The sequence below is a fragment of the Capricornis sumatraensis genome, chromosome 10 (genome assembly GCF_032405125.1).
Source record: "Capricornis sumatraensis isolate serow.1 chromosome 10, serow.2, whole genome shotgun sequence".
Classification (NCBI taxonomy): Eukaryota; Metazoa; Chordata; class Mammalia; order Artiodactyla; family Bovidae; genus Capricornis; species Capricornis sumatraensis.
In genome coordinates, this window is record NC_091078.1 from 82,605,096 (window position 1) to 82,626,276 (window position 21,181).

Below are 21,181 nucleotides of genomic sequence, written 5' to 3' on the forward strand. Positions count from 1 at the left end.
ATGGGGAGATAAAGCTGTTTGCATGTCACTGGACAGGCAGCAGGGGCCCAGTAAGTATTAGCTGTTAATGTTATCACATGTTCATAGGCCTAAGGCTTGCCATAAGGTTGCAGAATCGGTCACGGTGGTGAAAGATGCAAGCTTGCTTGTGCTAGGAGGCTGGGACTGCAGCCTGAGCAGAGGCTGAGCCTGGACATGGCTGGTACCCACCATACCATGTGGCTTTTGTCCACACGGGCCCTTCCCCACCCAGGACTGAGGCACATGGGACACCTCCTGGTCCAGGCATGGGCTTCTAGACAAATGCTTTGAGTGTACCAAGTTTCTGCTCTGTGGGTGAGCCAGACAGAAAGCGGGGAACTTGGCCCACCTGTAAGACTGGAGAGAAAAGGTTGGCATTCTAAGCTCCTCTGCCAGTGAGATTCTGTGCTTCCCCAACTCACAAGTGCACTCAGGATGTGAGAGGATCCTCAGCCCCCATCCAGGAGAGTCCCCCCTGCCAGCACTGCCCCCACCCTGAAAGATGCCCATTCTCAGAGCTGCTGTCTCGCCTTCTGTCCTGGAGGCGGTTCCAGAATGGCCCTCAGAGCCAGGCACAAAGAAGGCAGGCTCCTGTAAGCAGGTGGGAGGGGTGTCCTTGGGTCTCTGTGCTGCTCTGTGTTCCTAGGGGATGGGACAGGGTCTGAGAGGAGCTGGGAGCCTGTGTTTCTGAGGGCTGGGTGCCTGGCCCTGAGGCCTAACCATCACTGTTGTTCTGAGGGAAGGGCTCTAAATCCAAATTAAAAATTAACGTTGTATTACTGTATGGGAGATGGACTCAGTTCCTGTCTTTTTTTAATCTTTCAGTTCATTTACAACCAATGGAGTTTAAGTAGCATGAGATAAGTGTGTGTGTGTGTGTGTGTGTGTGTGTGTGTATAGCAAGCAAAGAATCAGTTCTCTTTTATCTACTATAAGCTGCGTGCTAACCCACAATTCATTTGTGAAAATTCAATTATCCACCAAGTATAAAAATCATACATTTAATACAGACAAATGGAGTGAAACTCCCTTTTATGTATGTGTACACTTTATTCTGTATGATCCCATCGAAGTTAGGTATTTATACATTGTGTGTGTGTACATTTGTGTATGTGTGATTAGGAATTTATTTGGGAAAAAAACAAATACTGTTGTTTTTTTTAATGGGCAGTTTCACTCCCAGCAGGTCCAAAGAAATGTAAATAAGCACACTTTAATCAAAGATGTGCTGGCTTTCCTGAATTACACGAATCAACCTCCCTTGGTCATGCTGAGTGCAGAAAGCAGAGGAAAGAGTGAAAAGTATGACTATAAACTGTTCCTAGTGGAACACAGAGTCACTCAGTTTAATTATATGCAATAGCTCAAACTCTGCTAGCAAAATATTTGTTGAAAAGAGATTTTTAGAGGACCTGCTTTACTGGAGAAATAAAAATGATTTACAGTTAATGTTTCATTGTATAAGAGTGGGTACTTCAGAAGTGCTGAAAAACATACCTTTTTGTCTGAAATAGTCACTGTTTCCATGACAATCATGTTTATGCTATTTATTTTCCCAGTACATATATTTTCTACTCTGTACTAGAAATAAGTGTTAGTTCAACCTTTACCTAAATGACATTGATGGAATCCTAGTTAGTGAAATAACGTGAACATTGCCGAGCGAGTATCAGCGATTTTATAATTACCCAGACTATTCCTTATCTCCATGAGAACAGGCCGTGATGGAAATTCACACATTAAAAAGCGCCATTATAACAATGATCACTAATAACTGAGCACGTACATTAGGCCAGGCGCTATTCTGGGCACTTTATATGCTTTCTTTCATTTGTAGCAAACCTATAAGGGGAGATTTGTATTATCCCCATTTTACAGATACACCAGAAAACTGAGGTTTAAAGAGGTTATTTAAAGATATGATGCAAGTCTGAGGCAATCTGATCTCTGCTGCTGGGGAAAGAAGAGTTTGGGTGAAAAAAAAGCTTTAATGAGACAGAAGGCGTTTCTACTATGTCAGCATCCTTAAGGCCACCAGACCTATATACTTCAGCCTAGGGGAAAAGTTTCTGGCTGGAAAGCCAGTTTATCTGGCATCAGATCTAGTCGATGATGTCAGACTAGCTCCAGAATAACATGGGCCCCTAAAACCAAGACCCCGTGGGGTGATAGAACTCAGTCTTCCAACTTATTCTTGTGCATGCATGCTCGGTCACTCACTCATGTTTGACTCTTTGTGACTCCTTGGACTGTATAGCCCGCCAGGCTCCTCTGGCCATGGGATTTTTCAGGCAAGAATACTGGAGTGGGTTGCCACTTCCTCCTCCGGAGGATCTTCCTGACAAAGGGATCCAGCCCACATCTCCTGCGTTGCAGGCCCATTCTTTACCACTGAGCCATCAGGGAAGCCCTCCAAGTTAATCTCACTCAAAAAGCATGCAAATTTTTAAAAGAGTGAAACTTACATGTTTTTTTTTTCTTCAAAATTGGCAACTATTTTTCTTTTTTAATGAGATTATCCATTGTTTTCAAAAGACTTCCATAGTTGGGCCATATGAATCAAATATGGCCCAAAGAGATCCTGAAATGTGCACACAAGTATGATTCACACCAGCATTAGTCCCAGTCGAGAAAAACATCTTAGATGCCAAACCTTGTACAGGAGTCAAGGGTGGAGGGTGGCTCATATGACATGGTAATTTACAAACTGGGATATGATGCCACAGTTAAACAAGGGGTTTTTCATAGCATGGGGAAGGATTAAGGGGGCTGAGTAGCAGGACCATTTGAATTGCATCTCACAGAGAAGAGCGTACTTGTTCAGCTTTCTTTGATTCATTCAACAAAGTGTGTTTCAACCACTGCTAGGTTCTGGGGACCCTAGTATTCTAACAAGGCACTGGCCTTGCCATCATGGGGCTTACATTCCAGGGAGGGAAGACAGACATAAAGAAAGAACTACCCCCATCTTACAGGGTGCTGTGCAGCTGGTAACTCGGTCAGAACGATTTCTCAGAGGAAGTGGCTTCCGGGCTGAGTTCTGAAGAATTTACCAGACAAAAGCTGGTTAATGCACACAGAGTCCAGTTCACACACAGAGGGAGAGGGCAGAGAGTTCCAGCTGGAGGAGCCGCATGTGCAAAGGCCCTGTGTTAAGAGGCATGTTAGAGGAACAACCCAAAGAAATGCAGAGGGCAAGAACAGAGCAAGACAAACCCAGACAGGTAGGACTGTACAAGGCTAGAGACCAGGATTCAGCAAACCTTTTCTGTAGAGGACCAGGTAGTAAATATTTTAGGTTTTGCCATCCAGGAGGTGAAAATCATGGATATTACATATGTATTTATATGACAAGAGTGAAAACAAATTTGCACAAAAATTTGGTGATTAAATCCAAAACAGAATAATAATTGAGTGTAAATTTTTGTTATCCAGAATCTACCAAGGAAATGAATGAAATGTTGAGAAAGGATAACATTTTGTTTAATCAGTGTTCTCCGTTACCAAAATTGCTTCGAAGTGTTTATTTGTTAATGCTGATCTGAAATGAGATGTTCTGCACTTCATTTTTATGAATGTCTTTTTGCAGAGATAGGTATTGCCAGACACTACTATCGTCTACAACCACATCATTTTAATTGAGCATATTCATGCCTTGGCAGCTGTTGGTGGAATTCCGTTAGATTTTATACTTGGTATTTGCCTTTCTGCACATCATTATATTACAGATGAATCACTTGTACTTGAAGGTGAAATGGAAGCTCTCCTCAGTTACCTCATTAGATGGATTTTTAAATATGAAAATTTCCTTTGCACTTACATTCATGTCCAAAAAGTGATGCTGAAACTGTAGTTCACACTCACAAAGTATATCCACTATAAATGTATGTGGAATAGCAATAAAGCTTCTCATTTTTAACATTTGACAGATTGGGAAGTGTACAAAGCACCTTAACATGATTTATGATTCAAACAATGTTAGTTGTTATTGAAATGACTTTACCACAGTATAACTTTTGCCTGTAAGTGCAGTTTTTGCCTTGTAATTTTAGCTTCGGTTCATTAAGAAACATTATCAAGTCAGCAGCAAAAGATAATGTCCAAAACCATTAAGTGTTCAATGACAGTGATTGAGAGCAGTTCTTCTCGTTTAGAGAATTATTTATCCTGTCCCTGAGCTCAAAATTCATGATAAAACTTTACCACTCCTAAGTCATCCAACTGCTGTATGTTAGGATAAGTCAGGGTATTCAACTTCTAGTCCTGACCCCCAAATTCCCCAAACTGATGGAGATTAAGTCTGTGATAGAAAAAGAAGTTTATTATTAACACCATGGGTTCCATGACACTAGATAGGTTCTTGTATTTTCCACGGTGAATAATCACAGGCCTTAAACATCTTACATTTTCACAGTTCAGTTCAGTTCAGTCACTCAGTCGTGTCCGACTCTTTGCGATCCCATGAATTGCAGCACGCCAGGCCTCCCTGTCCATCACCAACTCCCGGAGTTCACTCAGACTCACGTCCGTCGAGTCCGTGATGCCATCCAGCCATCTCATCTTCTGTCATCCCCTTTTCCTCCTGCCCCCAATCCCTCCCAGCATCAGAGTCTTTTCCAATGAGTCAACTCTTCGCATGAGGTGGCCAAAGTTCTGGAGTTTCAGCTTTAGCATCATTCCTTCCAAAGAAATCCTAGGGCTGATCTCCTTTAGGATGGACTGGTTGGATCTCCTTGCAGTCCAAGGGACTCTCAAGAGTCTTCTCCAACACCACAGTTCAAAACCATCAATTCTTCGGTGCTCAGCTTCCTTTATAGTCCAACTCTCACATCCATACATGACTACTGGAAAAACCATAGCCTTGACTAGACGGACCTTAGTCAGCAAAGTAATGTCTCTGCTTTTGAATATACTATCTAGGTTGGTCATAACTTTCCTTCCAAGGAGTAAGCATCTTTTAATTTCATGGCTGCAATCACCATCTGCAGTAATTTTGGAGCCCAAAAAAATAAAGTCTGACACTGTTTCCACTGTTTCCCCATCTATTTCCCATGAAGTGATGGAACCGGATGCCATGATCTTCGTTTTCTGAATGTTGAGCTTTAAGCCAACTTTTTCACTCTCCTCTTTCACTTTCATCAACAGGCTTTTAAGTTCCTCTTCACTTTCTGCCATAAGGGTGGTGTCATCTGCATATCTGAGGTTATTGATATTTTTCCTGGCAATCTTGATTTCAGCTTGTGTTTCTTCCAGTCCAGCGTTTCTTATGATGTACTCTGCATAGAAGTTAAATAAGCAGGGTGACAATATACAGCCTTGACGTATCCCTTTTCCTATTTGGAACCAGTCTATTTTTCCATGTCCAGTTCTAACTGTTGCTTCCTCACCTGCATACAGATTTCTCAAGAGGCAGGTCAGGTGGTCTGGTATTCCCATCTCTTTCAGAATTTTCCACAGTTTATTGTGATCCACACAGTCAAAGGCTTTGGCATAGTCAATAAAGGAGAAATAGACGCTTTTCTGGAACTCTCTTGCTTTTTCCATGATCCAGCTTTGTAAATTGGTCGAAATAAAGCTTTTCCTTCTCCACACATGGGTCTTACCATTATTAGTTGTCAACACATCTTAGCAGATTCCTCTTCAGTTTTTCTAACTAGTATTTCCTCTATCTCTTAGACATAATGTCACCCATACTTCTTCCACACAGAGAATTCATAGAGACTAATTATTTGGTTCCTTCACAACTCAGCATGGTCTCCTCAAACAACTGAAAGAGTATCAGTAAAATCTATCTTCTCATCAAAAACCACAGGAAACCATTCCAATTTGCTTCATTTTTAAATTGTTTATTGATGTGGCTCCCAAATGTCATTAAATTTTTGAGCAACTGGTCTTGCCAAAAGGATAACAGTGTTCAACAAATTGATTTTCTCTGGACATATGTCTTCTGCTGTTACAATTAAACAGGATTTCATGAACTCACCACCTAGTAGACTGCTTTCCTTGTGTCGCTAACAAATGAGCCACTTGGGCGCTTACATCTTTTCATCTTTCATCCTTACTCACGTTGATTTCTTATTTTTGTGAAGAATTACACTGTGATGAGATATTCTAAGTTTTCCAAATTCCTGAACATTGCTTGCCTGGGACTTGGGAATGCCATGCCCACGCTAAGTGTGGTGATATCGGTGCATAGCGTCTTCTTTTAGCACAACTTCGTGTCACTGTGTGCTTCCCTGCTGGCTCAGTGGCAAAGAATCCACCTGCAGTGCGGGAGACGCAGGAGGCACGGGTTTGATCCCTGGGTCGGGAAGATCCCCTGGAGGAGGAAATGCCAACCCACTCCAGTATTCTTGCTGGGAAAATCCTGTGGACAGAGAAGCCCAGTGGGCTACAGTCCGTGGGGTTGCAAAGAGTTGGACATGACTGAGCACGCACGTACACAGTATCGTTGCGTGACGAATGCAGCGCTTTGCCATGTAAATGTGACAATAGAGTAATCCATCCTACTGTACCTTAAAAGTACAATAAAGTCTACTCTTTTGGTCTTTTCTTATTTTGACATACACTGGTTATAAAAAAAAAATAAGAAATGTTATAATACTGCAATAGGCCTGGCACTCAAAACAGGTTACAGTGTGTCACTGTGACTTGTGTGCGCAGCAGCAGTGTGAGGCTGTGAGACCAACCACTCAGCTTGCTGTTGTAACAAGAAAGCAGCCACTACATGAGGAAAGTGAATGGATGTGGCGGTATTCTGATAGAACTTTATTGGCGGGCCCTGAAATTTGAATTTTGAGTTTTTTCTACCTATCAAGAAATAGTATTCTCGGTTTGCTGCTTCCCAACCATTTAAAAATATCAACGCTCTTCTTGACACTGGTAGCTATGTCAATAATCAGGTTAAAAGCAAAGCGATTCTTTTGAGTGGTTTCCTTTGGTCCTTGATGAGTAGATAGATTTCTACTGAGACTCTTCAGCTGTGTGTTTGAGGAGAGACCATGCTGAGTGTGAAAGGACTAAAGATTAGTCTCCATGAATGGTCTGTGTGGAAGAAGTGCAGGTAAGGATATTTCAAAGAGAGTGAGAAAGCACTAGGGCCAAAAGACTGAAGTGCACTCTGTGAAGATACTGGCCGTACGAACACAGGGGACACAGAGGCCATCGTTTCTCAGCCCCTGCTTTAGACTGTGGTGAGGATGTTGGTCCTCACTTCGAGAAGTCCTACCTGCTGTACATACAGGAATGAGTCCCCCCAAAGCCAGTTCAAGCCCCGGAACCATAGTAGCCAAGCAGGTGGGCTAAGATGATGCATCTTTTTTTTTTTGCAGGATGGTACCCGGGTCGTTGGGAAATGCGGTGGTTACTGTGGAAAATGCGCTCCGTCCTCTGGCACTGGCCTGGAGATTCGAGTTTTATAGTTAAGGTAAGTGTCTCTGTCCCTCTCTCTCTTTCTCGCCCTCTCTCTCTTGCCCTCTGGCTCTCTCTCATTCTTGGAGCAGTCTAATGATTAGCAAATGTAGGTGGGTCACGTGCCCCCAGACAGGGGAAGCTGCCCCAGTGCTTTTCAGCCTTGTGTCTCCTGCTCACCTGCCCTCGCACGCCTGCGTCCCTCCACCCTCCACCTTGCACGTGCAGTCCCCAGGCATCCTGCACCAGGTTCCTCTGCAGTGCTTATTAGAAATGCTGCTCCCTGGGCTCCATCTCTAGAGGTCCTGCTGTGTTGAGTGGAGGTGGATCTAGGAATCTGTATTTTTAATGCAGGAAATTCTAATGCAGAAGATTCACAGATCAGCCTTTGAGAAATACTGCTGAGGGTATTACGAGAGTAATATTAATAACAGTCGTTGACCCCTGACTGTGTGTCAGGTACCATGCTGGGTAGGCATTATTTCCGTGCATCCTCACAGCGAAGCCACAGTCTGGGGCTGTTACCCTCATTTTACAAACAGAAGCTGAGATCCACAACAGTTAAGCGGCTGGCTTAAGTTCACCATGGATTTCCTTGGCAGAACCCAGGAGGGTCCTACCCACAGCCAATGCTCTCAGTTAATGTACTCTTCTGCACACTTGTAACTCACGATGTGATCCAAGGACCAGCCTGACCTGTATCACATGGGATCTTATTAGAAATGCAGGATCTCTGGCCTCATTCCAAATCTTCAAAGTCAAAATCTGCATTTTAACAAATGTGCAGGAGAGTTTCCCTGTTAAAAGTTTGATAGTTCCTGTCGTGACTACATTATGCTGGCACGTCCTCCCTCTGCTGGGCAGAGAAGTGAACTGATCGCTCTTTTTCTCATCTCATTCCCTTTCATGGATAAGAGATGAGCTCAGCCAACTCACACGACCCTCCTACATCTTCCCTCAAGCTTCCAGCAGCCCATTATCCTTTTTAGGCTCTTCAAGATCCTGGCAAAGGAGTATATAGCTGACACTTGTGTGTCAGTTTCAGTATTTAATCATCTATAATGAAAATTATGAACTTAAGGTAGAAATATTTCCACTGCAAGAAGCAACAGGGAAAAAAAAAAGGAAAAGGAAAACAAACTTACTGTCTTAAATAACTGAGATGTCTAAGCAGTGGTCTGTCCCCAGGCATGGTTGGACCTTGAGGCTCAGAGTCATCAGGGCTCTTTCTTTCTCCATCCATCAGCAATGCTTGCCCCTTGAGTGACTTCATTCTCGGGCAGATCATCTCCTCCACACCATGGTCGCTGGCAGTTCTAGGCTTACATCATCTTTACATTTCATGGCCCTTAGTAAATGCTCACCTCTGACATCTGTTGTGCACAAGAACCCTGGCTCTGATTTGTCACATGGCCATTTCTGAACCAGTCACAACATCCAGGAGACTGGGATCATGTACCCACCTAGAGTCAGGTGACTGACAGCCTCATTTGGAAGAGGGATGGTTGCCAAAAGGCCAGAAAGAGTTTGTTATCAGAAGAGAGGAGATGGAATAAAGGAGGGTGCAGTCAGGGGATCTCCATTTGATTTGTATTATGTATATTTTATGCCTAATAAAGTGTACTTTATACATATCTTATGAGTAGTAACATTTGAATGAGCACATACACATAATACTTACATGTCTGTACCAAAGGACCAGAAGGAAATACACCAGTATGTGAAGAACATTATCTCAGGCTGGGGGAATCACAGGCTGGCGGCTTTTTATTTTATTCTTTCTATATCCTTGAAATTTCCAGTTTCTTGTAGCAAGCATTATTTTTAAGTTCTATATGTAAAAATTTCTGGCTTACCTGTTCTTGACTTATGTCATTTGAGACAGAAGATTTACATTTCCTGGTTGGTTCATTTGCTTTCAGGTGCTCAGAAGAGGAAGCCATTATGGGATGGATGAAGGATAGTGATGAAATACCTCCACCTTAAAATTTGTGTGTATGTGTGTGTGTGTGTGTGTGTGTGTGTGTATGAGAATTTGTGTGCCTGTGTGTGTGTGTACATATGCATATATATATACTTATATACACATACATATGTATATGTGTGTGTGTATATAAATGTGGAATAACCTAATGATGTAAAGTTTAATATTTATGTTTGAAATTATTTATTGTGATGTAATATTTTTGTACGTAAAATGATTCTATTATGACTGCCTTTCACATTATTTCGTCCCCTGCAGTCAGACCACTGCATTTTACGTACTCTACATTATATGTAGTACTATGACAAAAGTGATCCTTTATTATCACGGTACACTATTGTTTACTTTCTATCTGTAAATGTTTTATGTTACTTTTTTTTAATTGTAATTTTTTTTATAAGAAACAACTTAGCTACCATCAAGGTGCTACGAGAGTTGTATCAGGATATTGTTGGCATTTCTAGGAATGTGTCATTAGCCAATTGGTAATTTAGTGATGTCACTGATTGTACCAGCTATTAATTATGTTAAGTATCTATTCAGTTTCATGTGATCTCTGGGAAAAAAATTGCTGCCTTGGTGCTAATATTGTGTGTATTTAAGTGATCATTGGACTCAGAACTGTAAACACTTTTAATAGAAGGGAGAAGCCGAAGAACAACTTTCAATGGACAGAGTCACTTGGATAAAATAAGACCAATTGTTTACCCTTGTTTTTAGACATGGCTTCTTGGGAAGAGAATGGGACTTTGTTCTTGTTGTTACTCTTATCAGTACTTTGCTTCAGTTAATGGTGCCTTCGTCTCTCTGGTTAAAGAGAGGGTCCTTCAAGCAGCTTCATTACAGAGTGACATTGAGCCAATGAGAGCCGCTCAGCGTTTTGCCAAGATACTCTGAAATGGTGTCTATGTCAACAATTGCGGCAGAGGATGCATGGGGTGGGGGTGAACTTCAGCCTCCCCAGCACACCTGGAGAAATCCAGAAGCGGAATCTTAGTCATCAGGATTGCCTTTCGCGTGAAAACTTTGGCTGGTGACTTAGCCCCTTTGAGCCATGACCCTTAAACCCTGTCAGTGTCCATGGCTGCTGCAGTAATCGGCATTCAGAAGTGAAAGGAGCACTGGAGTGCAAGATGCCTGAGTCTTTCTTACCTTCGGATCCACTGGAGTACAAGATGCCTGAGTCTTTCTTACCTTCGGATCCACTCATCTGTGGAAGTCCTGTTTGTTACTTCTTTCCAAAATGGAACTGCCAAAGCCATGGTCTTTCTGCTCTTCCAGCCTGATGGAAGAAGAGTCGTCACCCTTGTCAGACACTCGATTTGAGAAACCTTCCCACTTCGAAAAGCCAAAGAGATTAGGAAAAACCTGTCAGTATTCTCCAAACCCACACAAACTTCACAGTGCTCCAGGAAGTTATATTCAATGTATGAATAAGTGTTATTCTCCTTTATTAATACATTGTGAAAATATACTGCGAATAAATACCATGACCACATCCAAACATTTGTGTTTCACGTGATTTCTGGACACTTGATTCAAGATGGGATGAACATGCCTCTTGTTTTGTTTTATTTTTTCTAGTTTCTAAGATTACCATATTGAGAAGAAATGCAGGCTTTCTTAATCCCATTGATTGTATTTGCCATTCTGGAGACAGATAAAGAGTGGGGACTGTCTCAAGGTTTGTCTTTTCATGACTTAAATCAATTAGTTGAAGTGGTTATTCTGAAAATCAGACAAAGAAACCTCTTGTCTGTGCAATGGGGAAACCAGTGACCAAACAGAACAGAAGATTTAAGTGAGATTTGGGGGCTTAATTGTTAATATCATGTAACAATATTTCTATTCTAGAGATTGATGGTGTCCTGGAAAATGAGAGCTTTCCAAAGAGATCTAAAGAACAGCTAATAGTAAGTGACCACCCCTGTATGCGGGAGCCTTTACTAGATTGTTTCAGTTTGTTCTAAGAACCACCCGGTGAAGTGGGTAATAGACTTACCATCATTTTTTGGAAAAGCAGACAGAGCCTTTGAGATGCAGATGGGCTCACATTCACATACAGTAAGTGAGTCTCAGAAAGAACTTTGGCTCTGATTGGGTTGCATGACCACTTCTGGACCAGTGACATTGTCAAGAGGGCTGGGATTGTGTGCCCTCCTAGAGGCAGGTGATCAACAACTTTAATTGAAAGACCAGCTATCCCAGAAAAGAAAGGCTGTGCTATCAGAAAAGGGTAGATGGGACGAAAACAGGCAAAAGCAACGCATCTCCACTCAAGATTACACACGTGTGTGTGTGTTTGCATACATATGTACGTGTGCATGTATAAAATCTCCGGATCCCATTGCTTACACCATAGTTTCATAGTTTCTTGTCACCCTACAGCTTCCTCTGAGACCTGGGTTCTAGTCTTTTGTCTGACATGTACTGACTGTGTGATCCTAAACCCTAGTTTCCTCATCTGTAAAATGAAGCTGTTGACATGCCTCCTGTCACATGGGATTGTGTTTTATGAAGATGCTTTAGCCCTGCACTAGTGGTAGCAAAGTAGCAGTACTGCAAATGTGCATCAGTATATCTAAGCTGACAATGTGGGCATGGGTTCTGCATCAGTTAGGAGTTGTGTTCAGCTTCTAATTACAGAGACCTGACTGCAATGGCTTGCTCATTAAAAAGTATATTTCACCATTATGTAGGAGAAGCCTGAATATAGGCAATTCAAGGCTGGTATTGTAGCTCCACAAAATCATCAGAGACGTCATTTCTTTATCTCCTCTCCTCAGTCTTCCATATTTCCATGTGGCTGCCAGAGCTCCAGCAATCACTCCCAAATTCCAAGCAACAAAAATAAAAGAGTGAGGGGAAGGGTAAAAAGTAGCCTAGTCCCAGCTTTCCATTTTCTGAAAGGGGTTTTCCAGAAACATCACCCAACAAATTCCACTTGTATCTTCTCAGCCAGAATTGAGCCCTGTGCTTGAACCTAGGCTGCAGAAGCAGTAGAGAATTAGGGTTATTTTGTAGGGTGTGTTGCCAGACTAAATTAAATGAGGAATCTGTTCCTAGAAGGCAAAATGGATTTGACACAAATAACTATTAATAGAAGTCTCTGCAATGGGATCAACTACAGAGACAAGAGGAAACAGTTTGGAAGCAATTATTGCAAAGTAAGCCAGTAATAATAGGATCTGGGTTAGAATGGTGACCGTTGTAATGGTGGGAAATTTTAGAATGATAAAAGCGATAAAATGCATAGGAGCTGACCATGGGTAGATTCAGGGTGGACTGTGGAGGAGACACTGGTAGGGTTCAAAGATGAAGTTTCATTTGCTTGCAAATGAATACAGCCAGAGTGATAGAAAGATGAATGGTTGGGTGGGTGAACGGGCAGACACAATCTATATAGAATCTATTCATTCTTTACATTTTTACAGCACTGCACAGATTAAATATCGTCTTTCTGTTCTACTCATTATTTACCCAAATACTGTTCATAGCACATCTACTAATTTCCAGTCACTGTTCTAGGCACTAGGGATGCAGCCGTGTCCAGCTGACCCTTGAACAACACAAACATTAACTGCCCAGGTCCACGCACATGTGGGGTTTTTTCAATAGTAAATGCTATAGTACTACATGGGCTGTTATTGGTTGAATCTACAGACATGAAAGAACTGTGAATACAGAGAACTGACTGTAAGTTTTTATTGGATTAACCACCACGTTGTTCAAGGGTCAGCTTTATTATTTAGAATACAGGCTAAGAGGCCGTGCCGGGCCACTGGGGCCGCCGTAACAGCACATCACAGAATGGGTACTGTAAACAACAGAGATGTGCTCTCTCGCAGTTCTGAGGGTCAGAGTCCAGCGTCAGGGTGCCCTCAGGGTTGGTTTCTGGTGAGGCCTGTCTTCCTGGCTTGCAGACAGCTGCCTTTTCACTGTGTCCGCAGATGGCCTTTCCTTGGTGTGAGCACCGAGGAACGAGAGAGCGATCTGGTGTCTGCCTCACTTCTTATAAGAACCCTAGTCCTACAGGACAGAGCCCTTCCTCCTGACCTCCTTTAATCCTTACTATCTGTATCTCCAAGTTCAATCACACTTGGGGTCTGGGCTTCAACATAAGAATTTTGGAAAGACACAATTCAGTTTATCACAGAGCTGTGACAGAGAGACCCCAGAATAAGACGGACATTTATTTTTCTCTTGTTCACCACATAGAGGTCAGCAGACAGCTGGACCTGGTCAGTGACTCTATTCTGCATGCCACAGAGGACTTGGGCTTTTCCTGTTCTGTGGCTTGGCCTTTCTCAAGGTGTTGTCCTTATATAGCTTATCCTCACTATGTCTGTGTCCAACCCGTGAGAAGAGGGCAATAATTTTAAGGCAGTACATGAAGATTAAAGAACAACTTTTCTTAAACTTTTTTTTTATACTGAAGTGTGGTTAATTTACAATGTTGTCTGAGTTTCAAGTTTATAGCAGAGTGTTTTAGTTATGCATACACATGGATCTATTCTTTTAAAGATTCTTTTCCCATGTAGGTTATTACAGAGTATTCAGTAGAGTTCCCTGTTCTATACAGTATGTCTATATTATAAATATTAGTGTGTATATGTTAATCCCAAACTCCTAATTTATCTCTCTGCCCTCCCCCTTCCCCCTTGGGTAACCATAAGTTTGTTTTCTAAATCTGTAAGTCTGTTTCTGTTTTGTAAATAAGTTCTGTATTATCAAATTTTTTAGATTCCACGTATAAGTGATATCATGATCTATTTATCCTTGTCTTAACTTCATTTAGTCTGCTAATCTCTATATTCACAACTTATTAGCAATTGCTTAGATGCACAGCCTGATCTAGAAGCAAGAGAAAATGTCACCTTTTTCTAACTTTGCCTCACTCGCCTCATTCTTTTAAGGATCCTTGTGATTGCACTGGACCCATTAGATAATCAGGGTGATCTCTCATATCTTAAGATCCTTACCTTTATCACATCTGCAAAGTCCCCTGTGAAAAGTAAGATCCCATATTCTCAGATTTTGGAGATTGGGATGTGGACATCTTTGGGTTTGGAATGAAAGGTTATTATTCTGTCTACTGTATTTTCCAAACATTTACTGACACAAGAGATTGACTAGGTGTTGACATGATTGTCCAAAACTCCGAAGAGCCACACCGGCCTTTATGTCAATGACTCTTAGCTACAAGAGAGGGATGTTCTCATAACCCATGTGCCTATATTCAGTATCCACATATAGCCTGAGTTTTCCACCTGCATTCCCAACTCTGCAACAGTTAAATCGCTTGATTGGGTTTTCCATGTGGCCCTTGTATATATACATATCTGCCCATCTTGGTCCAAAGATTTTTGAACTTGGCGAGAATTTTGTGGTTCTGCATATGCTTCCTAGGACATAGAATTCTTATGGCCCTAAAGTAACAATGCACTGAATTCTGATAGATGTGACCTGCCATCTAGACTTATAGGGCCATCTTTATGTTATGACCGCCTTTTAGGACTTGAGCCACTCTCGGGTGTAGACACTTTCATAGGTACATTGCTGTTTTCATCTTCTTCATCTTTCTTGATAAGCCAGGATGTTTCTTCAGTGCTTGGTGCTCAGTTTCACAATACTATAGAATGGGTACACATTCTATATGGGAGCCTTTTCAACTCCAGTGCACCCTGGGCCAAGACAGGGGACTTCAGAGGGTCCTTGTGTGGTGCCTGGTCATACCCCCAAGCTTACTCAACATCTCTATGTACGGGGCCCGAGAATCTGCCATTTTAGTAGGCTCCCCAGGTGATCTTACGCACACTAGGGAAACCTACCCTTCCAGGCATTGTTTTTCACAAAGCACTGAGGCTGTCCAGGCAGTGTCAGTTTCCTTCATCCCATCACCCCAACACTTAGTATTTGTCCATGGTGGTCATGCAGTCAATACCCACGGGCTGTAGAACAAGATGGAACGGCTTGTGTTGTTCACCACTGCCTAGCTGTGTGATCTCAGACAATACTCTTATACTCTCTGGCCTCACCTTCCTCTTCATTGGAAGGAGGGATAATCATGGTACCCATGTCACTTGGTTGCTGTGAGGCCACGATGTGCTGATTCATTGAAAGCATTTGGAATGCTGCCTGGCATGTGGCAAGAACTCAGTATCTCTTAGCTACTAGAAAATGGCAAAATGCTATAGAAACCATTTAATTTGGGAAAGGCTGCTGTGGGAAAGGCATAAAGGTATTGGCCCCCACTCTCACCTGCTTTCCATGTCCTGGAGTTGAGAAAACAAGATTTCTGTGTATGTGCCCTCCTCAGACTCCACTTGCTCACAGAATACTGTGGTTCTTTCTGTTTTCCTTCTTTCCAGTGTGGATGAAAGCTGTGTATCAGAGGATACTATCAGGACTAGAAGGGACATGAAAGGATATATACAGCAACAACAATAATAATAGCTATATAATAAGCATCATAAAAATCGCATTTATTGAGCATGTACTATGTGTGGTGGTTAATTTTATGTGCCACTTTGGCAAGGCCATGGTACCCAGTTTTGAGACAGACACGACTCTAGACATTGCTGGGAAGGTATTTTTTTCAGATGTGATTAACATTTAAATCAGTAGAGTTTCATTAGAGCAGATTACCCTCCACACTCTGGGGGAGCCTCACCAATCCGTTGAAAGTCTTAAGAGAAAGAGTGAGGTCCCTGAGGAAGAAGGAATTCTGCCTCCAGACCGCATTCACATGGCAACATCAGCTCTTCCCTGAGTCTCCAGCCTGCTATCTTGCCTTGCCAATGTCAAATCTGCTGCTGCTGCTGCTAAGTCACTTCAGTCATGTCCGACTCTGTGCGACTGCATAGATGGCAGCCCACCAGGCTCCCCCGTACCTGGGATTCTCCAGGCAAGAACACTGGAGTGGGTTGCCATTTCCTTCTGCAATGTGTGAAAGTGAAAAGTGAAAGTGAAGTCGCTCAGTTTTGTCCGACCCTTAGCGACCCCATGGACTGCAGCCCACCAGGCTCCTCCGTCCATGGGATCTTCCAGGCAAGAGTACTGGAGTGGGGTGCCATTGCCTTCTCTGGTCAAATCTGCTAGCTTCCACAATTGTACAAGCCATAAAATTAATCTCTTCCCTAAATAAGCCTCTCTAGATAGGTGGATCACAGATAGACAGATGATAGAAAGATGTGGTCCAATATTACTGTTGTTCAGTTGCTAAGTCATGCCTGACTGTGTGACCGCATGGATTCCACCATGCCAGTCTTCCCTGTCCTTCACTATCTCGTGGAGTTTGCTCAGATTCATGTCCATTGAGTCAGTGATGCCATCCAGCCATTTAATCCTCTGTCGTCCCCTTCTCCTCTTGCCTTCAATCTTTCCCAGAACCAGGGACTTTTCCAGTGAGTCAGCTCTCCATATCAGGTAGTGAAGGTATTGGAGTTTCAGCTTCAGCACCAGCCCTTCCAATGAATATTCAGGGTTGATTACCTTTAGGCTTGACTGGTTTGGTCTACTTGCTGTCCAAAGACTCGCAATAGTCTTCTCTAGTACCACAGTTTGAAAGCATCAGTTCTTCAGTGTTCTGCCTTCTTCTTACATTCGCACATAACTACTGGGAAAGCCATAGCTTTGAATATACAGACCTTTGTTGGCAACGTGATGTCTCCACTTTTTAATATGCTGTCTAGGTTTGTCATAGCTTCTCTTTCAAAGCACATGCATCTTTTAGTAGTCACTGTCTGCAGTGACTATGGAACCCAAGAAAATAAAATATGTCACTGTTTCCACTTTTTCCCCATCTATTTGCCATGAAGGGATGTAACAGATGCCTTAATCTTAGTTGATGTTGAGTTTTAAGCCAGTTTTTTCACTTTTCTCTTTCACCCTAATCAAGGGTCTATACTAGATTTCTATGTATAAAGATATTTATAGCTATAGATATATTCCATATATGTATATTATAGGTAGACTATAGGCAAAGATCGCTTGTTGGTTCTGTCTCTCTCTAGAACCCTGACTAATACACTATGTGACAGGCCAGAGCCATTCTGTCGCACAACTCCAGGGGGCGCCATTCACCCTGAGCCCTGAATACTTTGCACATGTCCTCTCATGGAACCTTCATGACAGCTCTCTGGTGGAGCCACTCTTTTTATTCCCATTTTAAAGATGAGGAAATTAAGGGTTCAGAGAGTCTGACAGCCTGTCTCACAAACCCAGGGGCTTAAGCACTCAGCGTAGTTGAGACCTGAAGCAGCTGTGTCCAGGGCACTCAGTTAGTTAGAGGGCAGTGCCAAGACTAGAACCCATTCCTTCTCACTCCCGACCCACAGACCGTCCACACTAGAGAGCTTCTTCCCAGACAGAACAAAAAATTAGATCTTTGTTTCGCATTTGCAAGCAGAGGGAAAGAAAAGAGTCCCTCGAGGAACATTTCCTGTGATTGCGCAACTACATTCTGGACTAGACACTGACAGTTAAGAGCCCCAGGCCTTGTGAAGTTAGGATGAACTCAGTTTGCTCTGATCCATTTGTCTTTGGAGTTCAACTTTTAATATGACCGAGCAGCTCTTAGAAATGGAACTTCTATGGCCTTTGCACTGGAGCAGCCATCCCCATTCCATCAAGGAAAGGTCAAGAAAGGGGTGCTGGGCTCATTTGCATTCCCCCGACCTCAAACTTGGACCTGAAATAAAAAGTCTTTGTCCAAGAAAAGAGCCAGGCTCTTCACGCAGCAGCTGTCTGCTGCAGAGACCTGCAGCTTTCAGGAAGCCCTGTGTTGTCTGAAGTGAAGTTTGTTTTCCATCTGCCCCCAGGTATTAGTTCACATAGGAAATAAAGTGTTAAAAGCAATTGCTTGACCAGTTTGGGCTACCCCAGGCTTTGGCAAATCCTTGCTTCTTGTACAATTTACAAAATATTTTCTTTGTAGTTGTGCTTGAAGCCCAAGTGGGACTAATGGCTTTAACTACCAGCCTGCACATTTCAAAGTGATTTCCACATCAGGAAGCCATTGCCAGCTTCCCCAAACATTTAATTGGTATAGGATGTGAGCAATTATCAAAGGCCACACTTCTGTTCTGAGTCCCAAGCCATCAGCTCAGGTAGGAGCTGGTTTTCAGCAAGGATTTCCATTTCTACCTCCTTGTATGCGCTCAGTCTGTATGGCTCCATTTTCCTGTGGAATGAAAGGTTTCCTTGGTAATGAAAAAGCGTTATAATCATCCCCAGGACCCAAAAGAGGAGTTGGCTTGGCAGCCGCAGACCAAAGAGCACTGTGTTGGCATATACTCTCCAAGGAACAGCATGACAGTCTTTGCGAGTGTGTGGTGGTGAAGAGTATAGTCTCTAGAATCTGGACAAGTTGCTTGCTTCTCTGAACTCATTTTCCTTATTTGTAGATCAGAGTAATAATGACATCGACCTCAGAAGACAATTCAAGGATTGACATATGAGCATCAGGCTTCTAGAGCAGTGATGGCCCACAATAAAGGAAGGGAATGACATCCTCCCCCTGCCTTCCTGCCTCCACCATCACCATCACCCTCCCTCTCATCATCAGCGTCTTCCACTACAAGTTTTTTTTTTTTTTTTTTTGGTAATGATACAAAACCCAGAAATTATAAAGAAGAAAATTTACCAATTTAACCACATAAAAGTAAAAACTTTAGATATGAAAAACAAACAAGCAAACCCATAAATAAAGCCTACAGATAAATTACAAACAGAGGAAAATATTGGCCAGATGAAGGCATTATTCTCATTTACAAGCATGATGAGCAAAACTGTTTTAAAGAAAGTGCTTACTGAAGACAAAGGAAGAACAAACTAAAGAGCAGAAAGGAGGAGTATAAAAGGAATATGAAAAAGTGTTTAAAAGATACAAACAGGCAGTTAGTTTAAGAAAAGATTTTAGTTGACAAGCAAATGCAAACTGCCCAATTTAGTTAATAAACCAACAGAATATAAAACATCAATGAGAATCTTTTCATCTATCAACTGAGGAAAAATTAATAATACTCAGAATTTGCCCAAGTGTTCTCTACTTCTGCACTACTTTTAGCAGAAATTTTTAAATTATATAGTTACTTATCTTTCTACACCAGGTCTTAGTTGCAAGCATGCAGGATGTAGTTCCCTGACCAGGGATTGAACCTGGGTCCCCTACATTGGGAGTGCAGAGTCTGAATCACTGGACCACCAAGGAAGTAATTTGGCAGTGTTAGTGCAGTATAAATTGCTGAAGTGTCTGGAGGATAACTTAATAAATCTCAAAAGTAGCACCATACCTTCATTAGTAACCCATAGTTAATAGTTTCATATGTGAAAGTTCTAAGAGAGAAGCTTGCCCTCTGGTGATGGATGCTAGATAAACATTGTGACCATTTCACAATATATACAAATGTTGAATCATTATGTTCTACATTTGAAATAAATAGAAGATGTCAATTTTATCCCAATTTAGAAAAAGAATCAGAGAAGGCAATGCCACTGCACTCCAGTGTTCTTGCCTGGAGAATCCCAGGGATGGAGGAGCCTGGTAGGCTGCCGTCTATGGGTCGCACAGAGTCGGACACGACCAAAGTGACTTAGCAGCAGCAGAAAAAGAATACTTTCGTAAAGGCATACCTGGACTGCTGCTGGAGTGGGTTGCCATTTCCTTCTCCAATGCATGAAAGTGAAAAGTGAAAGTGAAGTCATTCAGTCGTGTCCGACTCTTTGCGACCCCATGGACTACAGCCTACTAGGCTCCTCCATCCATGGGATTTTCCAGGCAAGAGTACTGGAGTGGGGTGCCATCGCCTTCTCCAATACCTGGACTAATACATGTGTAATACAGCATAATATAGCAGACGTCTTGGAAACCACCTAAATGTCCAATAATAATAGAATAGTTAAATGAAGTATGGTAAATCTATAGAATAATGATGTATTATATAGTTATCTATGTCTATCTATTTACCTATCCATCCACTTGTCTGTCACCTGTTGCTGCATAACAGATCATCCCAAAACTTAATACACATCTGTTTGATGTCACAGCGGCATCTGAGGATCAGGAATGCAGGTGTGGTTAGCTGGGCCCAAGACCTCTTCACAGCCTCTTACAGGCTACAGTCAGGGAGGTGGTATCATCTCTAGGCTGACGGGAGGGATCTGCTTCCAGGCTCCCTCCCATGGTTGTTTACAGGATGCAGCCTTTGCAGGCTGTTGGCCTGCCCTCAGTCCCTTGTCCAGTGACATCTCTCTAGGGCAGCAGGTGACATGGTAACTTGCTTCAATAGAATGAACAAACTGAAAACCAAGAAAGAATGCCAGTAAGAAGGAAGTCCCAGGGCTCTTATCACCTAATCTCGGAGGTGACTTTCCCATCGCTTTCGCTATATTCTGTTCATTTGAAGCAAGTTGTTAGCTAATTTCAAACATGATTTTCCACTCCTAAATTCTGCAGTATATATCTATATAAAGTGAGGACATTCTTCTTAAATGCAATGACTTATTACATCTGAAATAATTCAAAGAATTTCCTGTTACTACCTTAGATCCTGTCTCCATCTGAAACTGTTTCCAGTTGTTTCAAAAATGTCACCTTACAGATGGTTTACATATCAACTAAGATCCATAGAGTGGATTTTGCTAATAATAATAATTAGTCTGATTATGCTATCTTTTAACGGTCTTTTCATCTAAACCATTCACCTTCCCTTTTATGATTCTTTTTCACCTTCCCTGTTTTCATGCCACTGATTCATTGAAAAG

General features: G+C 42.2%; 1 protein-coding gene across 1 annotated transcript in view; it reads left to right on the top strand.

Annotated features, from left to right (window-relative positions):
* The window catches only part of ADAMTS9 (ADAM metallopeptidase with thrombospondin type 1 motif 9), a 162,287-nt gene extending 151,409 nt beyond the window's left edge, over positions 1–10,878 (top strand). The window contains exons 39-40 of the mRNA XM_068981738.1: positions 7,353–7,447; positions 9,354–10,878. Of these exons, the coding sequence (XP_068837839.1) occupies positions 7,353–7,442 (90 nt within the window). The 3' untranslated portion in view covers positions 7,443–7,447; positions 9,354–10,878. The remainder of the gene's footprint in view (positions 1–7,352; positions 7,448–9,353) is intronic.
* Positions 10,879–21,181: the final 10,303 nt, after the last annotated feature.